The following is a 16488-nucleotide window of genomic DNA, read 5'->3' as shown; positions in this document are numbered from 1 at the left end:
GACAACAACAACAACAACCACCTTAGAGCAAGTTCAGCCAAAACACTGTGTTGCCAGTACCAGTCAGATTACAGTTCCCACCCTCACATCCACCAGAATTTACAAATAGTTCAACTGTGGGCTGAAAATCTCCTGGCTGAGATAAAAGGCTGAGGCTACGATTCTATCGGCCAGTTTCCTGAGTGTAAGTCCTATTTAAATGACTGTGTGCAGTACTGCCCTGATGAGCGCACTTTTCATGATGGCAACATCCTATTCACTGTCCTTGTTGAGAGACTCTGAGATTCCCTCAAAGAAAGATGCGATTTCAATGGGTGAATCAGTTCCATTGAATAATGATACTTTGCAAGAAGTTAGCTTGTCTTTCTCTTTTCATGACCGGTTTGTGTTGCCTCTTCGAATTTGGTCATGTAATTCTAAAGTGGCAGACCAATGGGTTAACATTTCTGCAATTTCATTGGAAGAGGAGGCAGTCACACTTTATGTTAAAGATGCATATCTCTACACAGAAAACAGGAGGATGAGCTTAATAGCTCTATTCAGAGCATCAGGGTTAATATAAGTGGGGCAAGTAATAAAAGGAACACAGCAGTTGGAGTCCAGTACTGGCCACCCAGTCAAGGAGAAGACAAGAATGAAACTTTTGAAAAGCAAACAAATCCTGCCAGACTAAGCTGATTTTGTTTTTTGATTGGGTAATCCCCCTGGTAGACTGTGGGACTGTTGTGGCCATAATCTATTTTAACTTCAGCAAAACTTCTGACAAAGTGCCCCGTGATAACCTGATTAACAAACGAGCTAAAAGTGATCGAAAGAACTGAGAATGTTTCGCCTTGAGAAGAGAAGACCGGGGGGAGCTGTGATCGCACTCTTCGAGTACTTGAAAGGTTGCCACAAAGCGGAAGGCCAGTATCTCTTCTTGATCATCCCAGAGTGAAGGACATGGAATAATAGGCTCAATTTACAGAAAGCCAGATTCTGGCTGAACTCCCTGTGACAGCCGTATGGCAATGCAACCAATGTCATAAGGAAGGCTGTGACCTTTCCCACACTGGAGGCTTCCAAGATGCAGCTGGACAGCCATCTGAGAGGGTGGTTTAACTTGGAGTCCTGCTCTGAGCAGGGGTTGGACCCATTGGCCTTCTGGCCCCTTCCAACTCTGCTATTCTACAATTCTATCAAGTAGCAGGGCCTGGGAAATATCTCTGCATCTGAGTGTATATGCATCTGTCATTACTTAGTTTAGTCACGAGGTGGCACTGGACATAGCTGTAGCTGGGATGTATCAACGGGTTCCCCATCTGTGTTCTCTTTTTCATGGACAGAAACAAGAAAGTTCTTACCCAACTTAACAAAGAACAAACGAAAGAAAGTTAGGCAGGCGGGCAGGCAGGCAGAGAGCGAGAGAAGAATCTCTGCTTCAAAGCTTGTGTAGATAGTACTGGCCTGACTGGGCCAATTATCTGACGCAACATGACATAGCAAGTATCACACTTCTTTGTTCTCCATCCAAAACATTAAAGCACAACTTAATGAAAAACAAAGTGAATGCTTTCATTTGTGCACTTGTTAACAGATCTATCCTAGTTCTTCCCATTCATCCCTTTGTGTTAAGTGTTGCAATGCTCACGTGTGGAGACGATAACATATTGATGCTTACAGCACAGAAAGCAGCAATACGTCTACTAGGCCAAGCATTAAGTTGACCCAACGGTTAGATTCTTTCCAGGAAAAGAAAAGTGGACTAAAAATAATAAATCAAGCCAAACATACTTAAATTTCATTGTGTTTAAATGCCATTGCCAGAAGCAGATGGTTCCATCAGCACCAGTAGATGTGAGGTATCGAGTTGTTCCTTTTCTTGCTGGAGAAAACTAAGGATTTAAACAGATTAATTACTGTAAATAATCTTTATGATTTGTTCACATTCACCCAGCTTATATAACTGTATAAGCTGACCCACAGTTACTGAATAACAGGTTGGCTTCAAGTTACCCCTTGGATTGCTTTTGGCAGTAAGGAAGTTGTCAGATATATAACACTATATTTCACAAAACAATTATTTGAGACAGTGACCTGGTTCACTCATTGGTAACAACTTAGTATTAACAAAATATGGAATGTTAAATATGCATGCATATTTTTTATCTATTTGAAGATAAATGAATATTATTTTATTTAGGGGTTTTGTTTTGTTTTGTTTGCATTCTGGCTTCTGTTGCAATAAACAACTCAAGGGCACCTGTCCTTAGGCTGTTGATGTGATGTCTATCCCCAAAATTCTGGGTTATTGAGGGATGAATAAGTCAGGGTTTCAGCAAATGCTCACCTGGCCCAACATGTGGGTCAGGTCAGTGTTAATGCATACAAAGTCAAGCAAATATATGAGGAAAAGGTTGTCTGCCTTACCTGTATGGACGTAATGGAAGCTGAGTGGCCCTGCAGCACTGCAACAGGTGCACAGGTTCGAAGACACCATACTCTGACCACCTTGTCACAGCTGCCTGCAGCAAGGAGCGTGTTTTCATAACTCACAGCCATGTCAGAAATTTCAGCTGAATGTCCTCGGAGCGTGGAAAGCAACCGCCCGTTATCTGTAGCCCAGATTTTCACCAAGCAATCATCCGAACCCTAATGTTTCACACAAAAAACACCATCCAAACTGTAAAATGCAGACGTTCCATACTTTTCACTACGAGTCTTGAGATATGCAGCATGAATCCCTGCCTTTCTGTCTGGCACTGCTTTCATGCCCTGCTCTTGGGCTTTCCCAGAGCATCCTGTTGGCCGCTGTGGAAAAAAGGATGCTGAGTAAGGTTCCAGCAGCATCCTCATGTTCTTAAACGGGCGAGCTGCATGTTTTCTTGCAAACAGGAAGCTGAAGCTGCGCTCAGAGGACTAGCAGGTTCTGTAGCATCCCCCCAAATTACTTGTAAAACAAAATCAGAAAAGCAAGGGTGCTGCACAGCACTCAACCCGAAAATGGAGATGTTCTAGAGCAGTGGTTTTCAACCGCTGGTCCGTGGACTGGCGCTGGTCCACGGGGGATTTCCTGCTGGTCTGCAGTAGGGGCTGCACCCCACTTGGCATGAACCAGCATGGGGGGCCGGCTGTGCTTCACCACCTCTTCCTTGGTTGGCATCACGTCTGTGGCGGGTGTGCCAGTGCCGCCAGCGAGGCCCGGGCGGGGAGAGACAGCTTGGTGGGAGCCACGCCGTGCCGATTTTGGTATTTTGTTCTTTTGTTGGCATATTTTGTTGCCTGGTTTCTAGTTGTTTTGGAGAATTTTCATCTTTTGGTACTGTGTTTGGAAACTAATACACAGATTACTGGATTATGTTTATGGTGCTTTTCGCTTCTGCCTCAGCAGTCCCTGGGGTGGTTTTCCTGTCTTTGCCAGTCCCCAGCTGTGGAAAGGTTGAAAACCACTGTTCTAGAGAACTGATTATTAATGCTATATAAAACCTCTGCATTTTCTTTTGTAAAAGGAAGAAAATATTCATGGCTTTTAATCATTTGGGCATTATGCCAGAGCAAAAAGCCCCTAGGCATTCAAAGTTCTGGAATATTTCAGTTTTGTTCGGCTCACCGTGAAAATTCTTCTCCCGCTTCGATCAAATGCTACACAATACACAGATGATAAATGCCCCAGAATCCTCTTGTGCATCTTGATATGCTGATAGAAGGATGATGGGAACAAATGGCTGAAGCGTCCATATCCAGTTGACTGCCGGGCACAGATTATATTGACTGGAAATGTAAAGAGGGAATACAAAATTATCCCATGATTTTAAATTGTCATGAACCTACTCTAGGTCAAGGGTCTTACTCATTTCTACTGCAGAGGGGCCCATCAGAAGTAACCACAGCAATTCACAGGCTAATTAATTAGGCCAAAAATTTTGGTGCACGATCTGCTTCCCGTCTCCAGTAACAAGGCCTTTATGTTTATGTACAAACCCAAGAACTTGGAGTTGTTTGAGAGTAGAGTGGGGTGAAGGTGACCCAAGAACAAGCCATGAGATAACTTGGGCGGATTTAATCCACAGGCAACCCTGAGTTCCAAGGTTCAGATGTCATAGTAACAACTCTGGAAAGTGCATTCAAGGAGTATTATTGGAAACAACCAGTCACAGAGTGCATCCCTGAAATTTGTGGGTTAATTAATTAGTCCATTAATTGCTACTGAACATCATCATATATCTAAACGAGTTCTGAAACAGGGGAATGAACAGCAGCAGCAGCATATATCAGGACTAGCACTAGGACAAAAGCATGTGCCCCAGAGCTTTCTGTGTTTCACAATGGTCAAGCACATGCATCCACCAAAAATGAGAATTATGTTTCGATCAGAGATAAACTTTGCACTGTTTTAGTTATGCATAACCCCTAGTGTCTGAGTTCACATGTCACAGAGCGGCCTCTAATTGCCTTGATCAGTGGCTGTGTATGAAAAGAAGCAGTGGGACACACCAGACGTGGCACTCAGCAAACTGTGGTTTAATTAATTCAACTACAAGCTGCTGCAGTTGTGTGCGAACCAAGTTCAGGCGGGCAGCTCTTCTTTCTCCTCCCAAGAATGCCTGAGGAATGACGCTACATCACGACATTTGGCCATTCACACCGAGCCACTCTGTTCCAAATGAGAAAGGAACATCACCACCCTGCCAGAACCTGGGTCACAACTTTTTCTGGAGAGGGTGGGGTGGGGGAGACTAAACCCTCTGCCACTTCAGCTTCACTACTCTGCCACCACCCCCCTCAATACTTAGCCTTAATTTTCCTCTCCAAATTTAACAGGGAATAACAAAAAATGTGGGGCTGTATTTAGCCTAACGCGAATGACAACAACTCTGCGTTTCTTCCTGCTAAATCTAAGTGGAAAAGCAAAGCATTATCGCAACTGTCTAGCTAAAAGGAGATGTCAGCACTTGGGATCTCAAGCCCACCTGGAATTCCTGGTCATGGGCTGCAACAGACAGCAGCGTTTCCACCCACACCTTGAAAAACGGTTAGGTTTTTAAACAAAGAGCTGGCAGCAACAGCTGATACACTGGGCTTGGCTCCCAGCCCTAGAATAAGGACCTCAGTTTCTTTGAGCCAGTGCTGGGAACTTTGAATGTAATCTTACACGATGCAGCACTATGCAATGGCAGCTAAGGTTAAGTAAGATAAGGTAATCACTTATACCAACTCCTTCCATAGGGCTTTTAAATGTGTATTTGACGTCATGATTCAGTGAATGCTTTTTGCCCACAGTAAGGATGTGACTTGCCACCGTATTTGGCCACTGAAAATTCCCTCCAAGGTGGCAGGCATAATAGGTAAATAAAAACCAAAACAAGCAAGTCTGGTGAATGGATGATCCCGCCTTCCCGCAGAAGATAAGTTAGCTCAGCCTTTGGTTGTTTCCAACTTTTATCATTTTATAAACTTCATTTTTCTTATGGGAAAGTACATTTTCAGCCAGCTAGAGAAGTGACCAAGTTGTGGCCCCTCCTGCTCACGACCATCAGAAATCTAGTTTGGGAAAAAATCAGTTCTCCCTTACTGTTCTCTGTCTGTGCAGCCCAAAATTCAATATCCCGGCTGAAGGAGTATTGCTAGTTCAAAAAGCTAATAGATATAAATATGAAAATGTGAAATCAAAATGTGCTCTTGAACCCGGTTAAGTATTATTCCTTACCCACATTTGGTGGCTTCCCATAGTTCGCAGGTAGTTCGGGAGGCCTGCCTCTGTGAAGCGCTGCGAATGCCGATCCCTTCCATGACGTGTGCCTGCAATCTGCGCAAAGGAAGAGTCAAAGCCAGTCAGAACCCTGAGCTGAAGAGTCGGGCTTTGCAACCCAGCCCCTCCCTCCTTCCCCGAAAAGATGTCCTGACTGCAAAAGCAAAAGGCACCGACCAAAATTCCTCGCAAGAAACACAGGCTTTACCAAGGCTGTTTCTGTTTATTTCCTCACCTCTTTATTTACAACGTTAAGAAATACTGAATAGCCATTGTCCTTTCAAAATAATATTATTTCAGTTGCACTTTTTATGCTTACTAGATTCACACTGATGGATGTGTTGTTGTTGTCATCATCGTCTTTGGTAAATCATCTTTAGGACCCCTTTAATGTGGGAGGTTTTAAAATAAAGCGAACAATAGTTGCGTGATGTCACACTGTTACCTTTGGCTGCCCTAAGCAATGATTGCCGCCCCACTCCTAGCAGAGTCCGCACTCCCAGCACACTCTGTGGGATCTCTTTGTCCAAGAGGGGCCCGATCCGCTCGCAAATTTTGAGCAGGTAATTTGGAGGGATGTGAGCATTGGCTGCCACCTGAATTACAAAACAAAATGAGAGAGAGAGAGAGAGAGAGAGACTGACTTTTTAGACCACAAATTTGTAAGGTGGGGGAAATACCAGTTTTCCCTACACTTTAACATTTTTCTGAAACAGAATTGTAATCACAAGCTTCCCATTCCTATTTAACTGAATGCAAAATAGGGGAACCGAGTACTATTCCCTACATAGCATATAAAGAACCTCAAAATACCAAAGGATAAAAGCTAAAAGGAAAAATGGAAAAGTAAAGCAAAAACAGAACATACCAATACTGTGTTTCTTCCTTTCCATGCCTAGATGTGCTAAACCTTTATTGTATGTAAGCCATCCCGAGGCTCATGCGAATGGGACGGCATACAAAAATTCTAAATAAATAAACAAACCTGTGTTTCACACTCTGCATGTATAACTTATCTCACAGAGTTATTCCTTGGTGCAAATAATACATGCAGCTTGCTCATCCACTTCAGTAGAGTTCCTACACTACAGTCCTCATCAAACAAAATGCTTGTTTGTTTGCTTGCTTGCTTTTTTAAACCCTAGGTTGTTGTGAATGTAAGAACCATGTTAGATCTTACCAAAAGACCACCTAGTCCCGCCATCTGTTCACACAGTGGCAAACAAGCTGTCCAAAGGATCCCACAACAGGTTATGAATGCAACTGCACCCTCTTGCCCATGTTCCCCAGTATATGATATACATAGGCACACTCCCTCTGACACTGGAGGTAGCTTCTAGCCATCAAGGCTAATAGCTATTAACAGCCTTTTCTCCTATGAATTTATCCAACCCCCTTTTCAAGCTGTCCAAATTTGTGACCATCGCTACATCACATGGAAGTGAATTCTACAAGCTGCATGAAGTTATTCCTTTTCTCTGTCCTGAATATTTCACCAATTACTTCATGGAATGACACTGGATTATAAGAAAGGGGGGAAAGTGCCTCCCTATCTATCTTTGCACCGTGTATCGCTCCATAAGTCTTCTCTAACTTGCCTTTTTCCCAATAATCTCAGCTGTTCTAACCTTTGTCATGTAGAATTTGCTCTAACCTTTAGGTGCTCTTTTCTGTACTTTTTCCAGCTCTACAGTATCTCTTTCTAGGTAAAGGAACCAGAATTTTGCACAATATTCTAAATGCAGTCACACTATAGATTTGCATGTGGCATTTCCACATGACAGCATGTGCCTAAAACTAAATCAGTTTTAGGTATTGTCACCTACAGTGCTTCTCCGTGCACTTTTGAGATGTTCAGGTCTGCTGGACTCCATACCCTCCTGGATGTACAGACAGACATCTCCTCCAGCATGCCCCTCCTTATTTTCCTTATGAAGTCTATGCCAGGGTATGGCCATATGCCACCGCGTCTCTCCATCTTACCAGGTTCCTGTAACACTCACTCTATTTAGGTTCATTTTCAAAACCAGACACTCCAGCTGTCCTATTTTGGCTCAGAGGCATTTGCAGAAAAACAACATATACACACTGTCCTTCCCCAGAAGGACATTTTTTTCCTCTTTTTTGTCTTTACCCCAAGGGATGATTTCACCTCAACTGGACGTCTTCCAGTTTCTGCTGGCATTCCTCCCACCCCCAGGATTTAGCTGAAAAGCTGCTCTGCCACCTTTTGTATATTTTGCATCAGCAATCTGGCTCCATTTGGGTTCAAATGCAGTCATTCTTTTTGCACAGGCACAGCTTGTCCAAAAATGTTCCCCAGGGCCTAACAAATCCGAAACCCTCCTCCCTACACCACTGCTTCAGCCATGGAGTGACAGTTCTCAGCTGCGCTGGCCTTGAATGGGCAACAGGCACCACTTCAGAGAAAGCCCCCTGAGGGTCCCTGACTTCAACCTTCTACTTAGCAACCTACATTTGGATTCCAGGACCTCAGGACCCCATTTGATCCTCCACAAGGATTCCACTGTGAAAAGGTAAATCAGGACTGCACACATTCACAAGGAAAGATCACTGTGGGCTTTGGAAGCATGTGACACGTTGATGTTTGACAAATGTCAAATGCTGGGGGAGGGAGGGGATTTGCTTACCTACACCTCCAGCAGGGCACTGGACATGGGGGGGGGGACCTGCGGGACTTTGCCAGTAGACACTCCCCCTCTACCGATTGCCCATTCCAGGTTTCCCGTGATATTTGTGAAAATTAGGGTTCCAAAAAGGGACACCCTGGAAGAACAGCTCATGACTATGCAAAGGGGGATGAGAGCAAGGGTGAAGAGGGAGATGGAAAAGGAAACTAACTGCACCGTTACAAGATGAAAGATACTTGGCTCAGTAAGACTGCAAGTGAGAAGGATCTTGAAGTTGCTGCAGACCATGAGCTGAGAATGACCCAGCAATGTGATCTGGCTGCAAAGAAGCAAAATCTATGAGCTGCCTTACCAGAAAAATAGTTTCCAAATCATGTGAGGTACTAGCTCTTCTCTATTCAGCACCATTAGGCCCCAGTTTGAGGTCTGTGTCCAGTTCGGGGCTAAGGGGAGATAGGACAGCGCTTTTCAAATACTTGAAAGGCTGTCACACACCAGGAAAAAATTCTTGACTGTTAGAGCAGTATGGTAACAGAACCCATTATCCAGGGAGTTTGTGGGCTCTCTCACACTGGAAAGAGGCAGTTGGACAGCTATCCTCCAGGGATGCTTTAACTTCAAGTTCTACACTGGGCAATGGATTAGACTTTATAGCCTTTTGGATCCCTTCCAACTCTACTATTCTATGACTTTCATCCTTAGTTGTTTGCTAAAGAAGTTAAGGGTACAGAGCCAATTCATCTGTAAATTTAAAGCCACTTGGTTCTGGCAAACAGGTGCCAATGGCCAAACATTAGGAAGCTTGGGTATGTGAAGCACTCCTACTAAGGGAAAGGGAGTGGCAAAACAATGAAGCTCCTTTGATTCATAAAAAGCAAACAAACAGCTGCGAGCATAGAGGATGTTTCAAGTATTCATGCCTCTGAGAAACAGGATTTTATTCAGCTGATGGTCAACTCTTCTGGCAAGACAACCACAAGTCTAAGGTATGAAATAGTACCATTCTAATGCAATTAGAGTACATAAGCAGCACCCACCATTACTACAGAGTTTGCCTGTTGCTTTAGAGCCTAAGCCCATGGCAGCACAGTAAAGAAACGCAGGCAAGAGTGTGGCTTCACTTATCCACTGCTGGCCCCACTGGTCTTTCTGATACTTCTGACATGCGTGATTGCTTTTGCCATCGTTTTTATATTATTATGGAGGTAGCAGCACTGAGCTGCCTTACTGTGAAGACTACTGAGATGACGTATCTCAAGTGCTTGGTACCCTGAAATGTGTTATAGGAAGATTAAGGATGAAATCCTATGCAAGTTTGTTTGTTTGTTTATTAATTAAAACATTTCTATGCCGCCCCATTCGCCGAAGCCTCGGGGCAGCTCACAACATGAAGTAAAATACAAAAATAACAATATAAAAATAACAATATAAAATAAATAACAATATAAAATAAGTCGCCCTGGCCAGATAAAATAAGCATATACTGTTAACAATTAAAATGACGCTTAAATAAAAAGGTCTTTGCCTGGCGCCGAAAAACAAATAACGACGGCGCCAGGCGGACCTCTCTGGGGAGCGCGTTCCATAGATTGGGCGCCACCGCAGAGAAAGCCCTCCTCCGAGTACCTACCCTCCTAATTTCTTTCACGGAGGGTTCCCGGAGAAGGCTTCTCCCGCAGATCTCAAGGGGCAGGTGGCCATATATGGACGTAAACATTCCTTCAGGTAACCAGGACCCAAGCCATTTAGGGCTTTATAGGTCATCACCAGCACCTTGAATTGGGCCGGGACTTCAATGGGAAGCCAGTGAAGCTGACGGAGGACTGGAGTCATGTGAACATAACGCCCAGTCCCCGTCAGCAGCCTGGCAGCTCTATTTTGAACCAATTGAAGTATCTGGACCATCTTCAAGGGTAGCCCCACGTAGAGCGCGTTACAGAAGTCAAGTCGGGAAGTCACCAACGCATGTGTCACTGTCGCCAGGCAGTCATACTCCAGGTATGGGCACAGCTGATGAATCAGCCGAAGCTGAAGGAAAGCGCTCCTCGCCACCGCTGTTACCTGAGCTTCCAATGAAAGCTCTGGGTCGAGGAGCACTCCCAAGCTGCGGACCTTGTCCCTAAGAGGGAGTGCAACCCCATTCAGGACTAGGTTAAATCCACCCTCTCCAAAGCCCGATCCGCCAACCAACAGGACCTCCGTCTTGTCTGGATTGAGCTTCAGTTTATTGGCCCTCATCCAGCCCAGCTGGCTTTTCCTATCTAAACTTGCATAGGATTATACTTAAAATCTGTTTAAAGTTTTATGAACTACCCAGAGAGTTTTGTTTATTGGGCAGAAAGGACAGAACTGAATAGTAATGAATAAAAACAAATAAACCTAATGCCTATGTGCGCTTTACACCCCTAACCAAGAGGCCCATTTGGCCTCTTTGCTTGCTTTTTTCAGGCAGACAATACAATTGTTTTTCCCTGCCAGGCTTTTTATCATATTATTTTTAAAGTGAATTAGTGCAACCCTGCTGTTTCTTTTCTCCTCTCAGTTTTGGAGATTCTGAAATTGTCACCTTGCTGCTTTGATTGGATTTATGACACTGCATTTTTTATGTGTTCTAAGCTCTGCTAGCCTCCAGTCTGAAAGACAATAGATAAAGTTCTGCATACATAGCCCAAGTCCCGCAGATGTCATTGGGCTTAGTTTTGGACATACGTCCGCAGGATTGTGTTGCAGTTAATATTACTGTGACAGATGGTTGTATATACATTTCAATACTCATCAGTAACAAACCAGCAGTGCTTAATTCCCCCCTTTAAAAAAAGATAGAGTATTAATATAATATTAGAAAGCAACAGTCCGCTTCAGTTTGGAAATTTGTAGGAAACCATGAAAATACCAGTGCAGAGTAAATGAATAAAATAAAACGATTTCACCAAAATATAAAATTACCATAAGATATATGATACTCTCTTTTACATCTCCAGGACTGACAGGAAATATTTCTGGTGGCTAGTGTTTGTGAACATCTATCATTTCAAATATTCTGTCAATGCATTTGAATTCAAAATAATCCCGCAGAGAATTAGGTAGAAATGCAGATTTAGAAAGTGCTCACTGAATTATATCAAGTCCAAAGGCTTATCAAGAGGCAGGGAGGCCTTACATGTTGATCCACAAACACACACACGCAAACCCACTAGCACATATGTCTCGTGGCAACAATGACCAATCTGGCCATTCCTCATGCGGAAGAAATTATTCCTAATTCCAAAGAACAGGCAAGAGCAAGCAAGTCTGCCTTAAAGTTTAAACTTCTCCAAAGATTCCCATGTAAGGCTTTCTTGCATAGGGTAAGACAGTGGTTCTCAAACTTTTTAAAACCATGCTGCTTCAGAACTGCTGAAGGCCTCTGTAGACCACTTAAAACTTTGTTGTTGAACAGATAACACACACAAAATCCAAGCTTTAACCATTATCGGCCAGTCCAATGAAAAGGGCTCTTTTAACTGGTAATATCTTAGGCAAAAAACATAAATTCCACCAGCATTATAAAAGGCCTCATTAGCCCTCTCATTGATGCAGCCATGGTCAAAACAGCCTTGATCTGCAACTTCAGGAGAAAAAATACATCAAGGCCCAGGCCAAGGCCAGACACTTTATATAACACAACCTTTCTGCATACCACCTGAATGGAGCATATACACAACCTTTCTGCATACCATCTGAATGGAGCGTACTGAAGGCCACAGTTGGAGAGCATTTGCATATCTATGTTCTCCCACCTTTGGAAAATATAACCACAAACTTAAATTCTCAGCACTCTCAGACCACCACTCTCAGGTTTGCTTGGGAGAAACCAAGAATATTGTTCTCGTACAACATTACCCTGTGATGGCAATGCAAACGTACCCACCAAGGGAGAAAACAAGAATTTGCCCAACTCGCTGTCATCTTGGGCCTCAGAAAAAGAACGGGATGGGACATGGAGTCAGGAATGCTCAACACAATCATGCCCATGCCATTACTGGGATCCAGACTGGGGGAGAACAGGGAGCTATGAATGGCAAGAGAGCTGCAGAACAAGGCCTTGGGGGCCACATGCGTCCTTACAGGCCAAGTGCTGGGCCACTCCATAACAGATGCTACAAATACTGCTAGTAATTAGTCCAGTGTTTGTGTAGATGTGTCAGAGAGAGATTAGCCACAAAGATGGCATGTTGGTAAGATACAATAAATATAAAACACAATAGGCTTAATGTACAGTTTACATTTACAGTTTTATTTAATCTAAAAGGGGAAAGAGGTCAAATACCGATATGAAAGTCAGAGAGAAATAGTTTATTACCATAAAAATGCTACTGAAGACTGACAGAGCAAGCCAAACCACATTTGCTTAGAAGTAATTCCACGGTGTTTAATCAGCCTTGCACCAAGGTACAGAACTGCAGCCTTAAAGCTTCTCAAAATCATTTTAGCCCCAGATCAATAAAAGTATGAACAAGGAAGGAGTATGATTAAAAATTACAATTTTGCTACAGAATTCTCACCTTGGTTTCATAGCAGTTGTTTTCCATGAGTTTGCATAATTAGGGAAGTGTATGCAGGTTTTTACCACCTTATTTCCATAATTACTTATACCACATGTGTTTCTGTGGCACCCAACCCCAATTAGGGTAAGTAGCAGAGGAACCCTTGAGCAAGACATGAATTGGCTACTTTCTGTTTGGCCTCTACAAGAGTTTAATTTACTTGCAAGTGTTAAACATGTAACATTTGAAAACAACAAAAACAACCTGAGCCATAAACAAACCAGAAAATGTTAACTAGGGAGCAGGCAACACTCAGTCTTAATCAAACAAAGTACATTTTTAAATTTGATCTTATTCTTCTGCTTATATGAGTTACATATTCACTAATTTCAGGAGAAAAATTAAATCAACATCTGGAAAACACTGCTCCATTTAAAATATTAGAAGCACACCCTCATTAGCTTCCTAAAAATATTTGTTTCAGGATAAGAATCAAGGTGTGGGATTAGTCCTGGTAACTGAGCAATTTTAACTTATCTTCCATCATAGTTACAGTTGGAGGTGAGGAGAAATCACTAATCAAGTGAGCATGCCTATTAGCTTGTATCAACAGAGCTGGAGGTTACTGCTATAAATGTAAATATTACTCAAAGGAAAATCTACAGTGAAATCTGCAAAACCTCTAATCCAGGCGTAAATGTGCTTTACCTAGCAAAATACTGACACATGCATTGCTGTCTTACAGCACACTGAAGTGCAAAGCAATAAATACATTAAAGCTACTCCTCACACAATGTTTTCTGTAAGACAAAAAGCAAAAGCAGCAAGGTTTACAGAACCACAAGCATGCCAAAAAAGCCAAGCCTGTGAAAGCAGGGTGGTTAGAACAATCCCCCTGCCACACACACACACACTATCTTTTTTAAGCAAAATGTATTTGCATCAGCCACCAGCCAGTACAATTGATCTATAGAGATACATATGTACAATTAAGCGGATAAAACCATCAAATGAAAAACTGCGATTTTAAAACACCAGTGCGGAACATTTGCATTTATGAACCGTCATTGATGACCTGCATAAACCATCTTATCTGAAAATGATACTCATGCATAGCACTTGCCATACTCCAGAATTTGACAGTACAGCCCATTTTATCATCAGACCCATAAAGATACTCTATATATCACCTACATTTTATATCTAGATCTAGGAAGATGAGTTTGCACCAATGCACCTGGTGCTTGGCATTCACAGTACAGTTTGTACAGTCTTTATTCTGAACATATTCACCAGTACAAAGTCATAAATTGAACATAATCCAAGTTCTGCTCAAAGATTTCTATCAGATGAGCTTTTATATTTTCTCCTGTCTACTTCCTTTTCTGTAAGCAGGGCTCCTGCTCCTCTATTTCACAAGCAAATCTTTAGAAACACACACATTTTCACACTGATAATTATCATGCACAGACAAAATAATTGCTCATGTAAGCGCATATTTGGATTCTGTAACGTCCTAAACATTCCAAGACGTAGAACACTTTGCACAATCCACTTGATCAAATTCTTTGATTTCACCTAAAATGACTCAGTCTACAGCAAAACTGATAGCATTTTTCTTCCTATTGCAGCAAAAAAACCCTTCCAACAAGCCTCCTGTGCTCAATTCCTATGTTTAAAGCTACAACCAATCAGCAAGCAACTCTCATGTGCAAACGCGGAACTCGATGCTGGTAGGCACCGCACCATTGGCCTGGACTGAAACCCCTTGTACGTGCCCTCAAATAACCCTCCACAATAGATACCTCTCAGGGAAAAAATCAAGACAGAAAATAGAACCCAGCATTACTGCACAGCTGAGCCCAACCATCCTTGCATTTCCCAGACTTTTTGCTCGATCTGTGGATAGGAAGGCCGTATTCTCAACACGAGTTCTGCCCAGCTTTCCTCGCTTAGAGGAAGTTCCCTTCTGCCCAAGTAGAAATGCCAACTTTCACTCACCAGGTCCTCAAAGTTTCTCCGGTGCTCTTTGCCCTGCCAATCCAGGCGTCGAGGGATCAACTAAGGTGGGAGAAAGGAGCAGAAGCCCAGTAACGTGTGTGGAGCAGAAGGAATAACAGCCCCCATACCAGCCCAGTCTCCCCCAAGCCTGCGCTGAGCTTTTCCTGCACACAAGACCCCATGCCACCAGCACCCACAACATAGCCCGCCCCTCGAAGTTGCAAAAATAAAATCCCCACGGCTGCAAGAAAAATCTGTCCCAGTTGGTGCGAGAGAGCCCTGTCTTCTTTGGGGAGCCTGGAAGAAGCAGCATTTTTCCCTACAGACATCTGGTTGCCCTGTGAAAGGGCTCCTAGTTCCTCGCCCAAACCAGAACAGACTTTCTCTCTCGCACACGGACACAGACACTGCAGTGTCCCTAAAGCAACACCCAGGTGGGAAATCCCTTCTTTTCCCCAGCAAACCCCACCTGCCTGGGTGCCTTAGGGCGAGGAGGGGTCACAGTCCCCTAACCACTCATGAGGGCCAAATACACAACCATCCTGCAACAGAGCCAAGCAGCGCTAGGTTCCCCAAGCGTGTTTCCCCCAGATGGGCATCAAATAAGTTGGCAAACGAATTAAAGGGGGCTGGAGAGATGGAAAAGGAGACAGATGTCCCTCTACAGGGGCGACCGAGGCCTCTGCAATGGGGTGCAGTGGGCAGAGCGATACCTGCGCAGGGAAGGTCCCCAGCATCAGTGACTGGGTATAAAAGGGCTGTGGGGGGGAGCAGGCCAATGCCAGGGGGGCTCCTGAAGTGGGGAGGGGGCGACACTCCCCTAAAACGCCGCGCACGGATGAGGAATCCCCTCCCCTCCCTCCGTACCCCACCTCCAAACGCCCCCCCCCGCACACCCCAGGCTGGGACCTCACCTGGTGCTCTTCCAGCTCCTCCACCAGCACCTGAGGAGGGAGAGAGGCGCGCACACAAAGGGCGTTAGGGCGTTAGGGCGGGCGGGCGAGCCGGACCCCCTCCCCACCTGCCCGGGCACCGGGCTCCCGGCGCGGCCCGGCCGGGGCTCCCGCCGCGCCCCCCGCCGCCCCGTCCGCCCCCTCCTCTCACCTGGGCGGATTTCTTGCAAGGTCCCGACTGGAGGAAACGCGCGATCAGGTAGTAGAGCTCTGCGGAGAGGGGAGACAACAGGCCCGGTTGAGGCAGGCGGGCGGGCGAGGCGAGGCGAGCCGCGCCGGCCCGCCGGCCGGGCTCCCGCTCGGCTGCCCGGGCACGCACTCACCGGCTTCCAGCTGGGTCGGAGCGGCCGCCGCCGCCGCCGCCATCCTCCGTGCTGGGGGAAGGCCCTTCGGGGAGGCGGCGAGCAGGGGAGGAGGGGAGGCGGCGGAGAGCCGGGGAGCGCCCCGCCGCCGCCGCCGCCGGGGGGTCCCTGCCCCGGCGAAGCGCTGCCCGAGGGACGGCTCCGTTACAGCCGCGCGGAGCAGCCCCGGCGGCGCCGCGGGTCGCGAGGTGCCGCTGCCGCGAGTGCCGCCCGCCGCCGCCGCCTCATCGCCGCCGCCGCCGCCGCCTCGCCGGCTCCATGGAGCGC

The 16488-nt window shown here is 45.2% G+C and overlaps 1 protein-coding gene across 4 annotated transcripts in view; it reads right to left on the bottom strand.

The window, feature by feature from the left end:
* The window catches only part of BRWD3 (bromodomain and WD repeat domain containing 3), a 50177-nt gene extending 33910 nt beyond the window's left edge, over positions 1-16267 (bottom strand). For all 4 annotated transcript variants that reach the window (XM_044427225.1, XM_044427227.1, XM_044427228.1 and 1 more), the window contains exons 1-9: positions 16183-16267; positions 16011-16069; positions 15821-15850; positions 14907-14966; positions 6174-6324; positions 5687-5785; positions 3590-3750; positions 2410-2631; positions 1774-1874 (exon numbers count right to left, since the gene is read on the bottom strand). In XM_044427225.1, the coding sequence (XP_044283160.1) occupies positions 1774-1874; positions 2410-2631; positions 3590-3750; positions 5687-5785; positions 6174-6324; positions 14907-14966; positions 15821-15850; positions 16011-16069; positions 16183-16225 (926 nt within the window). In that variant the 5' untranslated portion in view covers positions 16226-16267. The remainder of the gene's footprint in view (positions 1-1773; positions 1875-2409; positions 2632-3589; positions 3751-5686; positions 5786-6173; positions 6325-14906; positions 14967-15820; positions 15851-16010; positions 16070-16182) is intronic.
* Positions 16268-16488: the final 221 nt, after the last annotated feature.

The sequence above is a fragment of the Varanus komodoensis genome, unplaced genomic scaffold (genome assembly GCF_004798865.1).
Source record: "Varanus komodoensis strain SLA01 unplaced genomic scaffold, ASM479886v1 scaffold18_3, whole genome shotgun sequence".
Taxonomy (NCBI): Eukaryota; Metazoa; Chordata; class Lepidosauria; order Squamata; family Varanidae; genus Varanus; species Varanus komodoensis.
This window is presented reverse-complemented; position numbering and strand designations above follow the sequence as displayed.